This window comes from Erpetoichthys calabaricus, chromosome 15 (genome assembly GCF_900747795.2).
Source record: "Erpetoichthys calabaricus chromosome 15, fErpCal1.3, whole genome shotgun sequence".
NCBI classification, from domain to species: Eukaryota; Metazoa; Chordata; class Cladistia; order Polypteriformes; family Polypteridae; genus Erpetoichthys; species Erpetoichthys calabaricus.
In genome coordinates this window covers 13,630,960-13,653,763 of record NC_041408.2, presented here as the reverse complement: position 1 = coordinate 13,653,763, position 22,804 = coordinate 13,630,960, and the positions used below count along the sequence as shown (strand labels likewise).

Here is a 22,804-nt window from a genome sequence, read left to right as displayed (position 1 = left end):
TGGTTATTTAGTCACTTTTTTGAAAGTGTTCTTACAGTATGGAAATAAATTCTAAGCATCTTAATAACACAACTTTCTGTGTTAGATTCTTCGTGAAATAGAAGAAAGGCCAACTTTGTAAGACACATTTAACAAAAACTTTGAACTTGCATAAATCTCTGTTTAACTTACTGTTTTCAAGAAATCCATAATTTTCTATATTGCTATTTTTCAGTCAACTGATCGCTTGACCAAAAGGCCTATAAGCAACAGGCATTCATGTAAAATTTCCAGTACATTATATTAAAAAAAAATAAACACTTGCCTGTTTTTTTCTGTTATACGTTCCAGTGTGGATTCAAGATTTTGACATTCTGTCTTCAGTTTTCCGATTAGTTCATTTTGAGATTTTAGCACAACTCCACATTCTTGAACTGTAAACAAAACAAAAAAATTGTTTCAAAATCATGAAAAAAAGAATTACCCTTGTGTTCTTGACAGTAATTCATGAAATATGTACAAAGCCATTCAGAACTGGACACATGCATTGCCTTATAGAAGTACTCAGCCCCAATTCTTAAGTTTTACTAAATAGCAACTACTACACTGAAATTGTGTTTTCAGTGATATTTTTATTTAAAAGCACTAAAAGTACAAATGAGCTTTTTGTAAGTTTAGATTAGTTAAGTTTCTTACCAAAAAAAAAAAAAGAAGCTTGCAGTCAACCATTTTTAATTTGTACAGCCACTTTTTGCAATAACAACTCTAAGCTATTTGTGGTCCTTATCTTCTAGCTTTGCACATTGTTTAGGAGTGAAGTTCTCATTCTTCCAGGAAGATTTGCTCCAGGTGCTTATTTTAGTTGAAAGACACTTATGCCCTGTGCTTTTCAAATTTTATTACAAATTCTTAGTCAGATCGAGATCAAGACTCTGACTGGGCCATTGCAGGGCATTCACCTTTTTGTACAAGTGACAGTCTAAGGTTACTTTGGCCTGCTAATTTACTTACTTTACTTATAATAGTAAAAAAAAAGAGAGAGATGCATGTACTGTAGATTAAATTTCCTTTTTGTAACTGAGAGGAAAAAAATTAGGATGTGGTGGAATGGAAGATTCACATCATAGATGTGCAGCCGACAAATCTGCATAACTGCTTAATACTATCATGTCAATAAGGACCAAAATTCCTAAGAAATGTTTCCAGCTCCACAAATTATGGTAGATCTGAAAGCAAAAGGGGGTCCAACTCAGCACTAGCAAGGTGTACATAATAACGTGGACAAGGTAGTGTGTGTACATGTTAAATGTTTTTTTTTGTCTCATTCAAAAGAAAGTTCTTACAAACCTAAAATAATTCAGACAACCTTGAGCTGACATCATAATGATTGCATTCTAATTCACTGAGCAAGGTTTTAACAAGAAAGTTGTACAGGCTTTACCGCTTTAAAAAGGAACAAATCCTTTCCTGAAAACCCCATCATAAAGTACATCTTCATAACCTAATTACAATTAATTTAACAAAGCCACTTCACTTTAATGGAAGTCACAGCAGAGTCCATTGCATTGTATATAATGTTGAATTTGATCAGCATCGCTTTCTGGAAGTCCCATGCTTTTCCGACATGCCACAGACATGAAGGTTTGCTTGAATGGATGCTGTAAATTGACTGCATATGAGTGAATATCAGTATGATCTGCCATGATTCAGTGCTCTTTCTAGGACTGGTTCTTTCCCCAAGGCTAATGGTTTCACAGTAGGGTCTGACTCTCATTATTGGAAAAAGAAGGTTAAGAAAATGGATGAAAATTTATCAGGTTTTAGGGAAATTAAAAAACTCCTCTAAGCTACAGCTGTAGATGGGAGTATTTTAAATTATGAATAGCACAGCAGTGATTTTTGAAGAACACATAACACCACCACTTCCAACTAAATTCAAGTAAAATTCTAATTTTAAAAGTTCAATTTTCCTTCAGGCACTGTGGACAAGCTTATGTGCCTCAGTGATAATCACAGCCTTGGTTTCTGGGTAAATTCAGCCATGGCATGTTGATCTAAAAAGAGGCACCAGACAAACATCAATACAAAAGTTTGACTTCTATCATGTTACTAAAGAAAAGATTAAAATCTTGCATGGAAAAGGGACAAACAAATCCATTCCTAAAGCTAGGAACGGGGGTGTTGTTGGCAGAAATGCTCTAGGTATAGGTTAATCAACATCTTATCCTGAAGAAGCCAATCCAAAGTGCCAGGCAGGCTAACCACTTGCAAAGTGACAAGGTTAAAGGCACGGATTGGGTAGACCTGAACATATGTACTAGTCTTTTGCAATTGCAATTAGGAAAGGATCTGGACCTCATGAAGGAGTTTAGAAGAAGAGATAACAGCCAAGTGGAATACACAAGGAGTTAATAATGATAGACAAGATAGACAAAATACAGACAAGTCAATTTTGACTTTTTTTGTATATACACGTTTAAATGACTTTGGCATGTTCATCCTTTTTTGAGGCAGTGGATATGTAATGCAAAACATATTGCTTACTGACCTAGTTGTCCTACTGAGACTCTTCAATGTGAACTCAGAAAATGATCAAAATACCTTGAGGGACTTAAATGGGAGGAAGGCCTGCATAATCTGAATCCAAGTGGTGAGCTGTTAATTGGATTTCTATGCCATATTAATGGGCTAACGATATCAAACACTACACTGCAACATATTGTAAAGTTGCTCATAAGTGTACTGGTGACCAGAGTGCTTTCAGCTCTTAAACCAGGTGGATACATCTTCTCAGTGGAGGGAGAGTCAGCAGTGTTGGTTAAGTCTATTTCTGTGCAGAATGTCACTGAAATAATTAAAAAGCTCCTTAGCTTTACAACCACAAATATGAATATGATCTGGCAGAAAACACTGAAAGACATTGTGGTAATAATTGGTTACCACATTTTTTCAATGTTTTGTATAACGAGAAGACAGCGCTTCAAGAATTTTATAATGGTGTCGTGGTGCACATTTTTAAAAAAGGGGAATAGGAGGAATCACTCCCATCAATCTCTCTAGACAGCCTATGCGGATTACTTGAATAGGTGCTATAATGGCATAGATTTCCAGTGCTGCGGATACGTGCTATTTGGCCCTTGTATTTATGATGCAAAAATTGTGTTTACAAACCAAGTGTCTGCATGCTTAGCATGAAGTCCAGCACATTGAATACAAGGGTGGAATTCTGCCAACAGTGCATTTTACCTTCACTATTGCTTATGATTCACATTGACAGAAAATTAAGAAGCACTAAGGCTTGGAGACTATCCAGTTTAACAGCCTGAGAATAGAATATCTGCCGTTTGCAGATGATGATATCCTGTTGGCTTCATCAAATGGTAATATCTAACGTTCACCAAATTGTTGTTAATTTTGATGCATTTTGGATGAAAATTACCACCTCATGCAGTGATTTTTTCACTGCCAGTTAAAGGTGAGAGCTGTCCCAAAGAGAGGAGTTCAAGTATTTCAGAATCTCCTTCACAAGTAAGTACAGTGGCAATTGTGAGTTTGGGCAAAGAAATGGTATAGCAACAACAGTTTTGCTAATATTACCAGGCTGAAAAAGACAAGCAGAAGCAAAGTCCTTATATGTATGCTTCCGCATTCCCAAGCATATAATGATTGGGTAGTAATAAAAAAAATTACATTGCAGGTATTGCTGTGCATGTCTTTGTAATACAGTGATGAACGTGGCAATACAGAAGTACCTCAGTGTAGAAATGATGGGCAAAAAACATTTAGGGTGCTTTAACCATCTGTTTCAGGCCCTAGAAGCTTCTAGCCAGTGCTGTTCCAGGTATGAGTCACTGGGAAAAGACCCAGGACACTCGGCAGGAGGGGGTCATATTGTGGATTTTAACTCTTGGCCAACCTAGGAATATCTGGGAATGCCAAAGGAAGATCTATAGAGCCTGTCCAGCTCACTCTTATTAAGCCTATCTCCAACAGTTCTATACCAGTAATATCTTGAAATTGATCATCTCACGGACATATGAGTACAATTTCACTTGAATATAAAATGTCTTAAAACAAGCTTATCATTTCTGACGACAGGTTCAATACAAGGTAAATTAAGTGCCACCATGGATGCCAAGAAGAAAAAGGAAATGGAGAAAATAATAGACAACCAAAATAATTATTACAATTAATCAAGAAGCAATATAAGGCAGCAATACAAAAAGCCTTACTAGGAGGTCTAAAAAGAGTATGCCTTGCTAAAATAATGATTCAGCCCAGAGTTAAATAGTGAGACTAAAGTGTTTTGTATAATTTGGTAAACTGATAAATCACTAGTTTTCAGTGTTTGAATGTTAACCAGATCTTTATATTGCAAAATACACCAAAAATATACTTCTTAATAAGCTACGGGAAGAGGCGCTAGGCCATTTACAATTTTATATGTCAAAAGGAGAAATTTTAAAATCAGCTCTAAAGTGAAGTCATTTGTGAACAGAAGTTAACTGTCTGGTCATACTTCTTAGTTTAAATTATTCCCTTGCTACAATGTTTTAAATTAACTGTAGAAGAGTAAGCAAACAATTCGAAAACATTATTATAATGTTTTATTGTATTCAGTTCTATAATAAAAGAAAGCTGGAGAACCATATGCTATTAAGAGGAGAAATGTAATGGCTGAAGCTAAATTTTGCCTTAAAAGAGATTGTCTTTTTCTTGAATTTAAAGGCAAATTATCACTAATTCACATTTTTACATTAATAGAGCACTTTATTAACAATGAAACTGAAAATGTATTATTATGTTTAAAAGATTAATACAGCCAGGTGTCAGAGACATATAAATAAAAGTTGTTTTTTTTTGCAGCCCTGTAATTCTTAAATTCTAAACTATTTTCACTTCCTAATATCTTCAGGTTTGACATATTTTAAACAATGAATGGCCTCAGACCTTCAGACAAAATGAGAAAGAGAAAATGAGTGAATACACAAAATAGCTTTTAAATCATTACTTTCTTTATTCAAAGTAGCTGCCCTAAAACTTAAATACTTGGTCTACCACTTTTAGTACCAATAGTCACAAATAAACACTTCCTGTAATTTGAAAGAAAATGTGGACAATTCTTCTTCGCAGAACTACTTCAACCGTGAACTGCTCGTTTCCGATTCTGCCACTGGGTTAAGTCAGGACTTTGACTAGGCTACTATAAAAATGTCTAACTTTGTTTTTTCTGAGACATTATGTTGTAGACTTGCATTTGTCCTACTGCAGAACCCAATTACACTTCAGCTTCAGGTCACAGACAGATGACTAGGCATTCTCATTAGGAATATTCAGAGTGCAGAGTTCATGATTCCCTCAACAATTAAACGTTTTCCATGTCCAGAGGCAGCAACACATCTCAACACCATCACACTACACCACATGTACAGTATCATTGTAGATATGATGGTTTTACCTTCAAATGCTATTACTAGCTTTATGTCACACATGCTGGGACTTGCGCCATTGAAAGTGTTCTACTTTTGACTGTTTGTCCATTGAAAGATTATTGCAAAAGCTTCGGGGATTATCCAAGTATGTCTTTAAAAATGCGAGACAAGCACTAATATTCTTCATGGATAGCAGATATTTCAGTCTTGCTACTCTCCCATCAATCCCATTTTTACTTTGTCTCTTTCTTATCATGGAATCATGAATGTGGACCTTAGCAGAGTTTAATGATGCCTGCAGCTGGATTCTCTGTCACTTCTTGAATGAGTCACTGCTGTGTCCTTGGGTGATTCTGGCAGGCCAGAATAGTAGTGAATCTTCCTGAGAAGACCACTGTGGCGCATGTTGCTCTGTATGGTTTTTTATGTAATCTCTTTATGAGTCCACAAAATATCTACCAAGTCTATTAGTGTTTTTTTTTTTGTTTAATTAAAAAAACAACATTTTTACGGAAGCTTACACTGCCTAGAAAACATGAGTCAGGTGTCAATTTTTCTTATAAGATATAATAGGTACACATTTTTGTCTATATTAATATGATTTCAGGTTTAATTTCAATCAAATTAAAAAGGCAGCAATAAATTGTAATATTTGTAGAACTGAATGACAACGATTAATAATATCACAAAACATAACCACATTGCAATATTATGATACTATGACTGAATTTTTGTTATAATATTGTTTTGTCAAGTTCCTGACCATTCCCATCACTAAACAACTGCTTTATGGAAAGGTGCTTTAAGAAACCTATGTTTAATTTAAGCAACAACATCATTTATTTATAGCACTTTTTATACAAATGATGTAGCTCAAAGTTCATTAGAAGATGTAGAAAGAAAAAAGAAAAATATAAAAATAAGATTAGGCAATATTAAGTAACAAAGAATAAAGTAAGGTCCGATGGCCAGGAGGACAGAAAAAACAAACAAACAAAAAACTCCAGAAGGCTGGAGAAAAAAAAATCTGCAGGGGTTCCGAGGCCACAGGACTGCCCAGTCCCCACAGGACATTAAAATTAAATATAAAATGTAAAAACTGAATTTTCTGGTATTGTCAAGTTTTCATCACAGAATTTCAGGAAAGCATTACTGAAAAAATAATATGGAAACAGGAGGAGTATATTATGTATTTTCTATTAAACAAAACAGTTTTGTAGTTCAATTCATTCTTGTTTATCAGACAGTGGTATCACTGTTACCTGTTAGAATGACACGCAAGTAAGTACTTTTACTGCTCACTATTTAAACATAATGAAAAATTATAACTTTATGCACTAATTCTAATCCAAGCTTACACTTAAACACAATAGGGAAATGTCATGTTTAATTTTTGTGCACTTCTGGTAAAACTACATGTTGTCTTTAATTATTTGATTGATTAATTTGCCCTTTGTTTGTACATTGAAAGAATAATATCCCTTCCAGTGTATGCACATTCAAAGTGCCTGATTCCTGTTATCTTTCATTTAACTACTGAAAAGAGCTTTATAAATCTTGCTGTAAGCTTAATTGGTCATTTTGGAACATGGCTATGAGATACTGGCTGTTGGAATGGTGAACACTAATAAGGTCCAATCAGAGGTTTGATGAATGGACATCAAGAAGAACTTTGCGGTATTGATTTTGAAAGGATTTTCTATCAGACTTCCTCTTAGCCTAAAAGGAAACTTGGCTGTTGGTGTCTTGCTGTTGGTTATCTTGTTACTTTCAAACTGTTAGCTCAAGCCCATCATTCTCTGTCCATCCAACTTCTGAATTTGATAATGGAATGAATCACATCATTTATGTTACGTCTGCAGCCGGAAAGATGCAGGAAAATGTATTTCCAGTGATTATGAATGAATAGCCATTTTAGTGTTTTAACAATAAAGTAAAAACATAAAAATGCTATTCAAATTAAACAGAGATTTTCACTAGCTGTGTCACAGAAAATAAAAAGAAAAAAGCTAATCAGAAAATTTCTTAAAAATGAATTGCCTAGGGCAAAGTGTATTAAATTTAATTTGTCCCAAACATTTCTTAACTAGAAGCTGAATAGTGCAACTAAAAAAATTCAATTAATTGGATGGCTTTTTTTAGCTCTTTGCCTGAAGGTAGAGTCATTACTAATAATGCAGACTTTACTTCTCTATTGTAGTAAAAGGTTTAATTACACAAGCATTTACAGATTTAATACTGATTGCCGTGTCTTTCGTAACAAAAAAAATTAAATATTAACTGCAAACAGCAAAGTAGTTAACCGTGCAGTTCTGTTACATACATTGGTTCCACTTGCATGTGGGTAAATTACAAAGTTGTATAATTTAGATGTTTCTCAGCCATTAGTTTACCTGGTAGCAAATATCTCAAACCAAAAACCGGCTTCCTGTCAATTAAAACTGGCTCAACTCAAAATATTGTCAATGACTTAAAAAGTGACAATATAATCCTAGAAGACAATTCTGCAGAGATCTATAAACATTGGCTATTGGGAAATTTTCGTTAAACTCAATGGCTTCTACTGTTTGGAACTCTTTTCCTTAATCTATTGTTGTACTGTGCCTGTCACAAGGTTCAAATTTAAACTAAAGATGCACTTTCTCTTTGGCCTTTTAAATACTTACTCTTCATCTAAGCATTTCATTGTTCAAGTACTTCATTGTGATTGTATTGATGCAGTATAATAATAAATTCATCTATTAATCTGATATTTGTGATCCCAGTATTAATAATCCCACTGGACTGCAATTCTTGATATACTCATACCAGCACATCTGGTATCCCCCATCATGCCATATTCAAAGACTTGTAAATATTGCCAGTTCTCCATTTGAATTACATATAGACTCTTTTATTGGTATCGGCCTATCAGCTTTAAACAGCATCAAGTTAATTTCACTTTAGCAGCTTCATTAAGCAAGCAGAAGGCAAAGCTATAATACCAGACCCTCATCTGCAGAAGTCACAATGCAAAGGAGAAAATGCCAACCCCTGGAAGACTACTGCTTGAAAAACATGCCCATTGATGAAATGTTCTATTATAATGCTTATTTTATGCATTTATTTATGAAATCTCTATATAAATGCTGCATATATATATATTTTTTATAGATACCACATACCCTAAATATTTCCAGAGAGGAAAGCTGTATTATAGAAAAAGTATTTTACTGTAATTAAAGGGAATGGATTAAAGGAATAAACCAACTGAAGACACAAAAGTACAACTAAACAGAACAAACACAAAAACTTCACTGCCAGCATGGGTCTGTATATGCAGGTGCGAAATCACTGTCTCCTGGCTTCATTACTTGCCAACACCTAAAGTACCACAAACACATATCTTCATTTCACCTGCTGACTTTTTCTCTCCTGCTATTAAGATCCCTTTTCAACAAAGCTGGTTTAATGTCAGTCCTTCCAAACCCCACCTGTAAAGAGGCAACATTGTGCCATCTCTCCCAACTATGAGAGACCATGCATTGTCCTCTGGCAGCCAGAAGCTTTTCTGCCATCCTAACAATATTATTTGCTTTTTGTTTCATACTTAGGGTATCATACAACCCTTGTACCAGATGTGTCCCCATCCTTTAAAGTTTTGGGGAAATATCACCCGTTTACCTTCAGGATTACCTCTACCAGGGAATCAAGTATATAAAGAGAGAACAGAGTGCTATTCTCCAGCATTTGCACGATCATTTAAAATTACCACTCCCAGTGCAAATTTCGTTTCTTTTGAACAAGACTCCTTTCCCGTGGCATCATTTTCATCCTTGTTAACATTCTTAAACAAACTAGTGGATATGAGTGCATAAATACTGCACAAACAATGTATAGCTACTGCTCAGGAACCACTACTGCTGCAAAGCACCCAATAACCAGTTCTATAATAATAGTAAAACAAAGAGAAAGTCTGATTTCAGTAATAATAAGCTCTAAAAAGAATAGTTTTCATCTGTGAACATTGCTTTGTTTTTAGGCATGCAAATAAAAACTCAAAACATTAAATCAGGAAAGCAAAACAAGAAAAAAGAAAAATCATCTAGAGACAATACTGCCTTAAATAACAATTAAAAAGGAAAAAGAGAAAAAAAATCTCATTAGCTTGTCAGAGTGGCCATTATATGCTTAGTGAAGGAAGTGCTCTGTGGTATTAAAGGACTAATTCCATAAGCCTGGAGTATTTCCCGCTGAGCTTCTGATGCCATTTCTCTTTAGACAACATGTGTGCCCACAAAACTCAGCCAAAAAGGAGGCCTTTGTTTTTTTTCACTTTGTTCTGGCATCAGCACGCTTTAAGTTTCTTGAACACAGGTAAATAAACTCATAATCCAGATGGTGCAACAGATGTGAGAGCAGCATTCTGAAATCAACTGACAGTGGGCAATGCTTCCCATTTTCTCTTCTAAACGCTAACTAATATGTAATTCGGAATCTCTGGTGTAGTGAGCATCTGCTCCCTTTGGCCAGCCAAAGGTTACAGGTGTTCCTGATGTCATTTCTCAGTGAGGTGCGAGTCTAGCTCTGTGAGCAAGGTGTATTGGCATTGGGCGGGCTACTGGCCACCTACCGTTTTTGTCATGCTGGGCCTCCATTTGCTGTATCTTCTGTGTCAGCTCTTGCTCGCAAAGCTGGGCTTGGAAGGTCAAGGCCTTGACGTCATCACTACGGCATCGAAGAGCAGTTTCCTTCTCTAGCCTGCAACAATGCAAAAAAAAAAATAAGACCAAAGCAGAAAGACAGACCAAAAGCAGCTGGAAATAAGGGTTTAATGTTCTCAAAAGAGAAAGAAATAAATTGTTCTCTTATGTGGATTCTGGACACTTTGTCCATGTTAGGTGTTCAAAGGAGCTCTTCAAATTAAATAGTTCACTGCAATCTGACACGCGGTATAAATAGTCTTTGATGATCATATTTATGATTAGACACTTCTTGCAATATTCTTCTTTGACTTGTCAGGAGAATATCCCAATAGTAGTAATAAGCACAAAGAGTTAGCTTTTGAATTGCAAAGTCGAAAATAAGCCATCATACTGGACAATCTAAAGGATTCTTACATGTGGTAGCTCTTTCATTTTGCCACCCAATCCCCTTTTAATTATTTTTATTATTTATTAATAAATAAACAACATAATGTATAGATCCAAATTTTTGAAACTAAAAGCTACATACAAAAAAACAATACAAGCTATAGAAAAAAAAAAATTAGTAAGTGATTTGTCAGCTTTACCCAATAGACTTAGCTTGGGTAACAAGTTAAAAATTAAATTTTCCTGTTTAAATCTTAATTTCACTTTGAGGCAAGCAAAAAAATGTCAATAATAACTTCAAGCATCTGTAGAAAATATAAAACTGTACTATACAGAGTACATGACATAAGAAGTATTATCAGTTTCCTGTTTTATTCTGAACACATTTAACACAGGCTGAACAACTGCTTTGCAGGATTCACATTCAGCTTAAAAAGATAGGCTTTAGCTGCTGCTTGTTCATTTAAAACTGCTAGAATATGTAAACACCTTTCCAGCAACTATGCAGCCTTCTGAATATCTTGAAATGAAACATGACAGAAATATAAAAGGTTCATGGTTAAAATATTTGACATATGATTATGCACAGCTTTATATCGCAAAGAGCCCATCAGAAGGTTTGAATTCTATGACCAAATTTAGATGAAGCAGGCAAATACCTTGACACGCAGGTATAACAGAAACAAAAGGGATGGATGAATGAATGGAAAATACTAACAAAAAGAAACTAAGAGAAAGAAAGGGAGGAAGACTAGACGTGATACAGTGGACACATGCAGAGACCAGCGGCAAAGGATGGGTCTCATTAGACAGAAAGACATTCATATATACTGTACACAGCACGGTTCAACTAAGTCACATCTAGGAGCATTAACTAAATGCTCTAAATGTATAAAAAAGGAAATGAAACCACCATAGCATAACGTGCCAATATGTTTTCTAGACTATTCAAATGAGTGTCTACATATGTTTTAACCTCTACTTTTTATTGTAGTATATGAGAATGTATAAATAGCTGCAAATAATGACAAAAAAGTTAATTATAGGTCTTAGCCCAACACCTTGTCAGCCTATGCACATTTATTATATTTAGCCCCATTACTATGATAAAGCTGCATTATGCAAGCTAGACCCAACAGTTTTATTCCCTTTTCAAAAAAAAAAAAAAAAAAAAAAAAAAAGCAAGTGCCACCCTACAGTGCAGTTTTGCTTTGTGCATTATTTACCCTCTGTCACACACGTATTTAGTTGCCGGTCCTATAGCCTTTAACGTTTTTTTTTTTGTGTGTGTGTGTTTTTTCCCATTTCTGCTTTCTCTCTCTCTCCCCCCCCCTCCTTTTTTCCTTCAACTAAACTGGCTCTGGCTCCCTCCATCTGGTCCCCCTTCCTTCAGCAGCCCCGCACCTGTTCACACCTCCTCTCCTGTTGGATTCCACTGAACATTTCCTCCTCTGCCAGGGCTATTCTGGCACTCACAACCTTTCTGTCATTCAATCCATCTGTCAGAAGTGAACTTTGTTTACCGCCAGCTTCTGCTTTCTTCTTCAAGAAGCGCAAGCCCCCTCAAGGTCACTGTGAACTGAACTGCCGGCACCAATTTGCAACCCCCTCCCCATCTCGCTCACACACATACCCAACATGCACACATACTGCAAGTACACATTACTCCAATAAAGTCACATTCAAATCTTTCACTTTAGTTTAATAACCATGCCAATCAAAAATGTTTAGAATGTAGGAGTTGATGGCAATATTTTGAGAGAACTAAAATAAAACTTCACTCTACTAACATAATACTAATTAACTGATGTGGGCAACATGTTTTTAATAAAAGCAACTACAATATCAAATGGTGTTCCTTTACTCTTGTAATGTTAATTCTGAACAACTTATACACATATTGAAATGCTTCAAGATGTTTGTCACAACGTCATTATTCTGAATTAAAGGATTTCAATTAATTTGTGAAGACGAAGGTTGGCTTAATAAAAAGGAAGAAAAAAGAGCTGGTGTTCCCTGCATTATTAGAACACTGTACCATGCCATTGTTTAGGAAATCTGAAGTAAGTGGTTCAAGGAAAAAAAAGTTGAGGCATCAACAATAGAGTATGCTTGACTACAAAGTCTAATTATTAAAAATGTAAAAAGACTGCATGCATAAATGCTGCAACAAATAAATAACAAAATATAAATTAAAGGAATGGATGTCTTGGAATTCATTTTTCACTGCCTCTCTTTGGAATTGTTAATCTATTTATTCTGTAATTATGAGTACCGTTTCCTATAAGATATATCAAACTCACAAAGGCTCCAGGCACACCACCTGCTGTCAATGAGCACTGCCTGTTCTCTGGCTCTGCTAGAGCTATTGCTGTTGACTAGGTACCAAACCCAGAAAAGCTGCCGTTGACAAACTTTATTTAAATAAAGAAATTATCATTAATGACTCAAAAACAGTCATTACACACAGTATTATGTATAATAAATTAACATGAAGCTACATATCTAATGTAGCCAATGCATGGACACTTACAAAAAAATGGATTTCAAGACGCAGGGTAAAAAGCAATGTATGATATGTAATGCAGTTGAGGGATATACAGTGTGCATTCCATCTGCCCCTTTGGCCAGATTAGCACCAAGGAGCTCCAGGGTGGAGTTAAATTGGCAGGGGAATGATTACATGAGGAACGGTCAAGCCTGCAGGCCCTTTTTTCACTCACTATGCCACAGCAACCCCTGTAGCTGCTAGAGCATCCTACAGACCTCTGCAGAGCTGCCTAAAGTTTGTAGGGTGGAAATGGATGCCAACAAATGAAAGGAACTAATGCTGCCCATCTGTTACCAGCTTTATTACATGGGGATCTCAGTAGTTCAGTTTAAATTGGGGAGAAAAAAAAGGTAAATTGACTCATTTGAGAAGTAGAAAGGAACCCTAAAATGAAACATATTTGGAATAACAGCAGTTTCTCATGTTCAGAAGAAAAGTAAATGAAAGCACTCAGTTGCAAGAACACAGTTAAAAAATAAATCAATGTATCATTTTACTGTCTGTTACATACAAGGTACAATATTCATTAGATGACAGTATTCATTTTATTCTTTAGAATGTATCACAATTAAATACTTTACAGAAAATATGAGAAAATGTACAAATAAATGGAATTTAGTACATCTTCCCAAACCATGTTAAATCTTACTACATTTTCAGGTAAGACGTTATTTGGGTAACTTATATTTTTAGATATTCTATAAACCCTACATAGAAGTGCTAATCTCAGAGCATTTAAACAGTAACAATATGTTTCTGCCATGGATCTACTTAAATAAGGTTCACAACTATATCTGTCTTTGAAAGATTACCCCAATGTTTATCTATTTCTCCCAAAGGAAATAAAGTATGTTATATGTTAATCAATAGGAAAGAAAACCCTTTTCCTATATAAATAAATTCATTTTTTTAAGCTCTGCCAGGGGAAGAAGTGTTATGCCTTCCTCAGTAAATCCTGTAGCTCATAATTGAAGATATTGATGATTTCTTATCTATTTTGTAAAATCTTGCCTCTCACAAAGGTCTATGTGGACAAAATGTTTCACTGTACTCTACAATTTCACTCTACTCTCAATTAACTGGATCAAAAGACGACACTTGCCCTCTGGCACCAAAACATTCCAAATGCGTACTATATTGATTACTCTTCACTCACCTTTAATTTATAAGACATTAAAAAAAGAAAAAAAAGAAAAATGTTCTTGTGTTAAAAAGAAATGCCAAACTACTGGAATAAACTGTTATATCTATACAGTAGATTGCAAAATGTTACTGTTAGAATTGCACCTTAATGCTATAATACATCATTTTAAAGCATAATAAAATAAAAAACTATAATTTAAACATGAACATTATTACAAAGATGATCATTTTTACTCTAAATCTAGTTGGTAATAGATAAGAACTTTTAACAGAGCTTATGCTTCTTTTATCCTTAAGACAGATGTTATGGTTAATTCCGTTCACTCTTAAGTATTTATAGTGTCAACCCACATGCTTAGGTGGCATTTTAAGGGCTCTCACATGGTATGTGATATCACATGATGTTGAGAAGGGGGCACTGTTGCTAATAAAGTCTCCATTCCCATCCACACAATACATCATCACAGTACACAGGACATCAGCTGAATACTTCTGACATCACTTCCTTTTTAGTCCAGGATCCCTCTTTAAAAACAAGATGGCCACTGGAAGTAGGCATTCCATTTTGAACTAGCGACTAAAAGAAAGACAGCGCTCCTGCTCTGAAGCAACCTTTTGTTGCTTGGCAGACACCATTGACTTTGATTTTCTGTTCTTTTTCCATTTCTTTGGCACTCGATTAAATGGGGTTAATCAGGGTGGTACCCCAACTCATCATGCTGTCCGATTCTCATTTACTACAATACAGTAGACTATAAAAGATCGGGGGAAAAAAAACTACAATTACATCTTTGACACAAGTTCAATTCTGTGAGAATACTACGTTTAGTTTTTATATGCAGAGATGTGTACCCTGAGATGGAGTGTACCTCTGTTTAAAATTGTCTCTTGCCTTGCACTCAGCGAGTCAATAAAAAGTCTGGCTCCACATTCCCTACTTTTAGATTAAGTGGATTTAGATTAGAAAATTAATTAGCCCTTTAATTATATATGTATCAGGTCACATTGTAAATTTCAAGATTGCATTGAAAATGCAACTATTGAAAGGTATGTTTTAGTTGAAATACTACAAGTCCAGAGTTGGCTGCTTAAGGGTAATTACTTGATTGCCTGATTTGGCCTATAACACATGCCAAAATCAAGTATTTGGTGGAACACTACATTAATTTAATTCTGAAAAATATATAATTTTTACCATTTAATTTATAAGTCTTAAATGAGCAAAAGCATGACATTCTTGTTTTCAATTCCTCAACAAGACCTCAATATACGTAGCTTTTCATACATTTTCGTCACTGGCTACTTCTTCATTCATCTTCAGCATTTTACAGACTCGAGCTATTTTTTACTTGGCAAAAATATTGTTACTTTGCAATCAAAGCTCTATTTATATCTTAAGATATCAGTATGATCCCCACAACTTTGACTTTTTAAATCTGTTTAATCACTTTAGAGTTAATAATCACTGGGGCACAAAACAGCAGGTATGTGGTGAGAGAGACAGAAAAAGAGAGCAGTGAGTGTCAGAGAAAGCACCAAGGAAAGGATGACTGCTACTTAGAGATTTTTCTTTGTGATCATCTTTTAACTCACAAAAGATGACATACGGAGGATGAACAGAACTGCAAAGATATAAACCCCCTGGTAACTGTGCTCAGAAAAGACTCCATAGAATTAGGGTAATTTTCATTAAATATCTGATTCAAGAAAATTCTTTATGTGTAATTGTTTTTTTTTTTTTTTTGTAAATTACACAGCAGCTTAAAGCACCAAGAGAAGTGAGCAGTTAGATTAGTGTAGAAAGTTCTTTGGGTCAGCATGACCAGTTGAAATGATAAAAATAAATTCAGGTGTGTGTCATAAGTTATGCAATGCTAAAAGTGACAATGGCTCAGAAATGTTTCCAAACAACATAGAATAAAAAAATTATTATTTTTCCTACCCAATATGACATGTGCAACAGTCAATGCTCACCACATAGGAAACATAGGTACTGATGCTGCTGTGTTTGCTTTATAGTTCTTTTATTCTGTACTTACCTATTGCTTACATTAAATGACTATTAAATAATTACACTGGAAATCTGCTTTCAAATATAATTTTCAAGGGTTAATTTATTTTGTTGTTCACTCACAAGAAGGGTTACCCCATAATTGACTTGAAAGTCGAAGTCTTCAAATGAATATTTGTAATACTGCAAAACCATGCACCCCTACTCTGCATCATCTTCTATTTGTGAATCTTTCAGTGGAGTTTTTGTGTATCAAACACCAGAGCTTGAAAGCCACGGTGGAATTCTGAGGGTGGGAAGTCACAAACACTCAGAGAAGAACAGCTGTTTAGGCAATGGAGTTCTGGACTGCCCTGTTCTTTATTGTGTTGTTTGAATTGTAGGCAGTTAGGCAAACCCATTAGAGGACTTTTTTATTCAAAGGCAGAAAGACAAGACAACCCCAGAAAAACAGTGTTCTGATGTCTGCATTTATAAGTGAAAATACATAGTACCTAGAAAAGATAGTTATAGTTGTAATACAGTTACACCTGCTAATTTATAAAGCTTGATGCTTGTGGAGTGAGACTGTTATATTCATGAAATGCAGCCAAGGACAATTCATAAGCAGGGAATGGTGGGCAGACATCAGGTGTTAATTTTGTGGGACCTCTTTATATTTAAGCAAATGTCACTATAAAGCACTTCTGAACTACATCGAGAAGTTTAAGAAAGATTGTTTATATATCTAGTATGGATGTCCCTGGATGCATCCTATTGGAATTGTGTTATGCATGACCCATGGGGTAGAGACCTAGAGACATTGTCCAGGACAGTGTAATGAGGGGCAGCAAGTCTGAGACAGAAAGAGCTTAATGCTGTATAATATTATATGCTTGCAGTTGCAGCTTAAGTCAAAAGCTGGCTTGCTCAGCTAAATGGAGCAAGTTCCCTTTAGTTCAACTGGTAACATACTCCATACTAATTGGAACATCCTGATTTCACAGCCATCTCTCCATTTGAGGATGAGAAACTGAGGGGTGTGGAGCAACAGTGGCAATACCCTAGAGACAGTACATCATGCAGCTGCTCTGGAAACACCTGGTATTTTTCCCCAGAGGTCCTAAAGACTTTTGGTAAGAACAGGGAGACTGGTATAGTCTTCTCAGAACATACAGTACATCATGAAACAAATCAATAAATAACAAAGCATTTTCAGTGAGCTTAATCCTGTTCAGGGTCACGGAGGACTAGAGCCAATCCTGGCAACATCAAGCACAGGAAGAAACCAGTCCTGGACAGGGCACACATACAAATATATGTAGGGATCACTAAACAGGGCCAACATAGAACCACTAATTAACCTGAAAGGCTTGTCTTTGGAATATGATAAGGAAAATAGTGCACACACTTACTAGTGATTTGAGTAGCTGATTCTGCATGCATATCCTCATTCCATAACCAGATATTTCAACATTCACTGTCATCCAGGTACAGTTATCTATGCCTTGTAGAGAAATGTATGGGGCACAAAACCATCTGTTAAGTGCAAATTAACTCTAACAATTCTGGCTTCTACATAAATAAAATGTAAATATTATTATTGTCTAAACAACCATTAAAAAAAGAAAAATTGAGAAAAAAATAATTGTACTAAGTGCAATTAGTTATGATTCAAGGGAAATAACAAATCTGATGCCATTTATGTTTTGTAAGTTTTTTAAAGTCATAATACATAAAAATTGAATGTGACTTCTGAATTTACTGCAAAATACATATACTCAAAAGACTACCATCTGCTTTTTAGATTTATACAATACATAAAACTTGATTAACAAAATTTTCATGCCTGCTATTTTAAAGTCATTTCTTTGTTACTTTTCATTTGGAATGATGGATAACATTTGTGTCTCACAATGCTTGACTCCTGGGCTCAGAATTCAAACTGTGATGCCTTCTGTGTGGAGTGTATATTTCATTCCCTTTGGTCACGTAAATTTCCTTCAGGGACTTTGCTTTCCTCCTACAGGCCAGACACAAGCTGCTTGATTTTTTGCCAATGTTATACAGCCCTGGCATGAGTGTGGGTGTCTTTGTACACCCTGTGATACACTTGTGTTGCATTAAAGGAAACTTCTGTCTTGTATTCAATGATGTGACGGCAGGCACCAATTCTTATATATGATCAAACCTGAAACTAAGTAGTGAAAAACTTTTACTTTATTTCTATTGCTTAGCTAGTGCCATGATAAAAGCTACAACTATAGCCTGACAGTCTAAAAACTGAAAGATACAGAAGAGACAAAAATAAAATGGTCTCGAATTGTCTGCAATATGAAAAATACATATATATATTTTGTGGCGATCATCATTTAGGCCACAGTATATTCTGTAAGGTGTTTATCTTTGTTTAAAACCATTTATAATAATAATGAGCTTAAATAGCATCATTAATGAAAATACTTCTTAACAGCAAGCATTTTCATTTTTTATTGTAATTCTCTGCAAAGGGTAAAATAAGAAAAATATATCGTTTTTAACATTCTCAAATATTTTCATACATTCCATAGATTTCTCAAAACTTTATTTGGAACATTCATTTGAAACTTTTAGCTGCACGAGTACTACAAAAGAAGGATCATTTTAGATAAAGAACGCCGCTGTTTGCAATTAACTTATGGCACATGCTCAAACCATCCTAATCCAATTCAGTGTCATGGCAGTCTGCAGCACAGGCTACAGAGAAGGAAACAACCCTAGATAGGACACTAGTCCACCACATGACACATGCACACACCCATATAGTGCCAATTAAGAACTGCTAATTAACTTCATGGGATGTCACAGGAAATCTCATGCAGACATGGGAAGTAGTGGCAAACTCCACACAGACAACAATCTGAAATATAAATTCAAACTCGGGACACTAAACCCAGAAAATCAACAGCAGTATACATTGTACCACCAGCCTATAATTTTGCAATTTATAATATTCAGATATATTCTGAATTGGTGCAATACACAGATAAAATCAAATTATGAGGAATATTAAAGACTAAGTTCTACCATGTACAAAATTACTGTGGCAAGCCACAAAGGTGCGTAGAAGGATCAGAAGATAAATGTGTACCTAAAGAATAGGTAGAGTCAGGCATGTGTGAAAAGGGAGTTACTACAAAGCTGTAATAATGAGGGCAATACCTCTCCCAAGCCCAAGAGTCCTCCTCCTCTTGTGCTTCCAGTAACAACTCACCTCCTGACTACTGACATTCACATCCTCTGCCAACAGACCAGAAGTCTCTCCCCTTCCACCTTGGATGAGATTTAAACATACTATACTGGAATTCTGCATTCATTTCTGAAACTTGCATCGGAATGTGCAAAATTAACAACAGTGATTTCCTATATAAGGGATTTTTGATTCTAAACAACTTGAATGGTCATCATTTTGTTTTGTGCACTTTCAACTTGTTTCTTGACTTATTTATTTCACTCTACAGGGCTTGACTAATTAGTACTGCAACTCTTTATCTCATTTCTGTCATTTTGTTACAGTACAGTAGATTAGTCACCAGGTATACCAAATAGCCTAAGAATTATGACCAAAAAGTAAACAGGAGTTACAGTCATATGAAAAAGTATGGGAACCCCTCTCAGCCTGCATAATAATTGACTCTCCTTTCAATAAAAAAAGATAACTGTGGTATGTCTATCATTTCCTAGGAACATCGGAGTACTGGAGTGTTTTCCGAACAAAGATTTTTAGTGAAGCAGTATTTAGTTGTATGAAATTAAATCAAATGTGAAAAACTGGCTGTGCAAAAATTTGGGTACCCTTTTTTACTTTGCTGATTTGAATGCCTGTCACTGCTCAATGCTGATTACTTGCAACACCAAATAGGTTGGATTAGCTCGTTAAGCCTTGAACTTCATAGACAGGTGTGTCCAATCATGAGATATAAAGGTATTTAAGGTGGTCAATTGCAAGTTGTGCTTCCTTCCCTTTGACTCTCCTCTGAAGAGTGACAGCATGGGATCCTCAAAGCATCTTTCAAAAGATCTGAAAACAAAGATTGTTGAATCTCCTGGTTTAGGGGAAGGCTACAAAAAGTTATCGCAGAGGTTTAAACTGTCAGTTTCAACTGTAAGGAATGGAATCAGGAAATGGAAGGCCACAGGCATAGTTGCTGTTAAACCCAGCAGGTCTGGCAGGCCAAGAAAAATACAGGAGCGGCATATGGGCAGGATTGTGAGAATGGTGACAGACAACCCACAGATCACTTCCAAAGACCTGCAAGAACATCTTGCTGCAGATGGTGTATCTGTACATCGTTCTACAATTCAGCACAATTTGCACAAAGAACATCTGTATGGCAGGGTGATGAGAAAGAAGCCCTTTCTGCACTCACACCACAAACTGAGTTGCTTGTTGTATGTCAATGCTCATTTAGACAAGCCAGATTCATTTTGGAACAAAGTGCTTTGGAATGATGAGACAAAAACTGAGTTATTTGGTCATAACAAAAAGCGGTTTGCATGGTGGAAGAAGAACACCGCATTCCAAGAAAAACACCTGCTGCCTACTGTCAAATTTCATAGAGGTTCCATCATGCTGTGGGGCTGTGTGGCTAGTTCAGGGACTGGGGCCCTTGTTAAAGTCGAGGGTTGGATGAATTCAACCCAATATCAATAAATTCTTCAGTATAATGTTCAAGCATCACTCACAAAGTTGAAGTTATGCAGAGGTTGGATATTCCAACAAGACAATGACCCAAAACACAGTTTGAAATCTACAAAGGCAGTCATGCAGAGGGAGAATACAATGTTCTGGAATGGCTGTCACAGCCCCCTGACTTGAATATCATCGAAAATCTATGGGATGATTTGAAGTAGGCTGTCTGTGCCCGGCAGCCATCAAATTTAACTGAACTAGAGAGATCTTGTATGGAAGAACGGTCAAAAATACCTCCATCCAGAATCCAGACACTCATGAAAGGCTATAGGAGGCATCTAGAGGCTGTTAGTTGAGCCTCCTTTTGCAAATGTAAGTATTGATGTCATATCTCTGTTGGGGTGCCCAAATTTAGGCACCTGTCTAATTTTGTTATGAGGCATATTGCATATTTTCTGTTTATCCAATAAACCTAATGTCACTGCTGAAATACTACTGTGTTCATAAGGCATGTCATATTAAAAGGAAGTTGCTACTTTGAAAGCTCGGCCAATGATAAACAAAAATCCAAACAATTAAGAGGGGTTTCCAAACTTTTTCATATGAGTGTATACTCAAAATCATTCAAAAGAAACTAAAAAAAAAACCAAATGATAACTGAGATTAAAAAGTCTTTTGAAAAGACTTCTGGGAAAGAAATTCCAGAATTACAATGTCTACCATAAAAAAATGAGAGTAAATATTAAACATTAATAGAACTGATTTATTAAAATTCAAGAGGCACAACTGTAGAAAAATAGTATGACCATAATGTTCTCTAAACAACCCTATCCGAGTGATAGAAAAACGCATGTTAACATTCAGGAATTCCTAAAGTTAAGTATTCATAACTGACACCAAACAATAACAATTAAAAAAATAACATTTGGACAGCAATGCCCAAAGCCTTTCACCACTGGCTCCTACTCCTGGCCATCTTGTGGTTAGTAAGCAAAGGCCAGACTATGGTAAGTGAGGAGACAACAGGATTGCATTGTGCAAACACTGCAATTATAAAAATCCATAAAGAAATAAATGTTTAAATAAACATTTTCTCTTAAACAAACTGTATCAGAGGTGTCTATTTTTTTGAAAGTAGATAAAATTGTAAATAAAATTGTTAAAAACAAATGGAAAAATGTTCCCAACATCCTTTCCTGAGCAGTTCTAATCTAGAAAATCCCTTTGGCTCTCTGTCCGTGGATGGGGCCAAATCTCACCAGCACATGGCAAATACTGTAGTGACTTATTGTTTGCTTCACTCACTCCTTCCTCACACCACATCTGATAACATTCTTCCTCTGGTGTCTGAATGTCTTCCCTGATCTCCAGCTTAGACATCGTCAGTGAACCAGGACTCCTGAGCTGTCGTATTTCGCTATCTCAAATGTTGTCAATCCCTGGTCCTCACTGCAGAAGAAAACTGATGACCCTGCTCTCCCTGAAGGCACAGCCATCAGATTAGAGATGCAACCCATTCAACCATGCTGCTTTCAATTTCCTTTCAATTACATTTCTCCCAACCAATGTGCTTTCACTCCACTTGTGCCGTTTCAAACCCTTGATTGATCAGTTGCTGCATCTTTTCTCTCTCCTCAGATCCAAATCTCCACTCTCTGTACTCTGGCACCCCTTTTTAAGGCCAAGCTGAGCAACTGATTGCTTAAACTGCCTGTGGCAACCCATCGTGAGACACTTGAAACACCATATGCGACCCTTTACCATTGAATAGAATGATGAGTCATGACTTTCCACGTCTTAAAAGCAGACAACCTGGTTGCGACTGTAGTTTAAGAAACTGTGTGCTAGACAACATAAAATAGCCATTAAAACTGTACAATATTAAAAAAAGAAAGCTGCACCATATATTGTCCAGATAAGACCAACTAGGGACACCTATGCACTAAGGTACTGTGACAGCCAAAA

General features: G+C 35.8%; 1 protein-coding gene across 2 annotated transcripts in view; it reads right to left on the bottom strand.

Annotated features, from left to right (window-relative positions):
* The window catches only part of sdccag8 (SHH signaling and ciliogenesis regulator sdccag8), a 186,590-nt gene that overhangs the window by 74,736 nt on the left and 89,050 nt on the right, over nucleotides 1–22,804 (bottom strand). For both annotated transcript variants that reach the window (XM_028820549.2, XM_051919547.1), the window contains 2 exons: nucleotides 10,024–10,151; nucleotides 305–413 (listed from right to left, as the gene is read on the bottom strand). In XM_028820549.2, coding sequence (XP_028676382.2) covers nucleotides 305–413; nucleotides 10,024–10,151 — 237 coding nt within the window. The remainder of the gene's footprint in view (nucleotides 1–304; nucleotides 414–10,023; nucleotides 10,152–22,804) is intronic.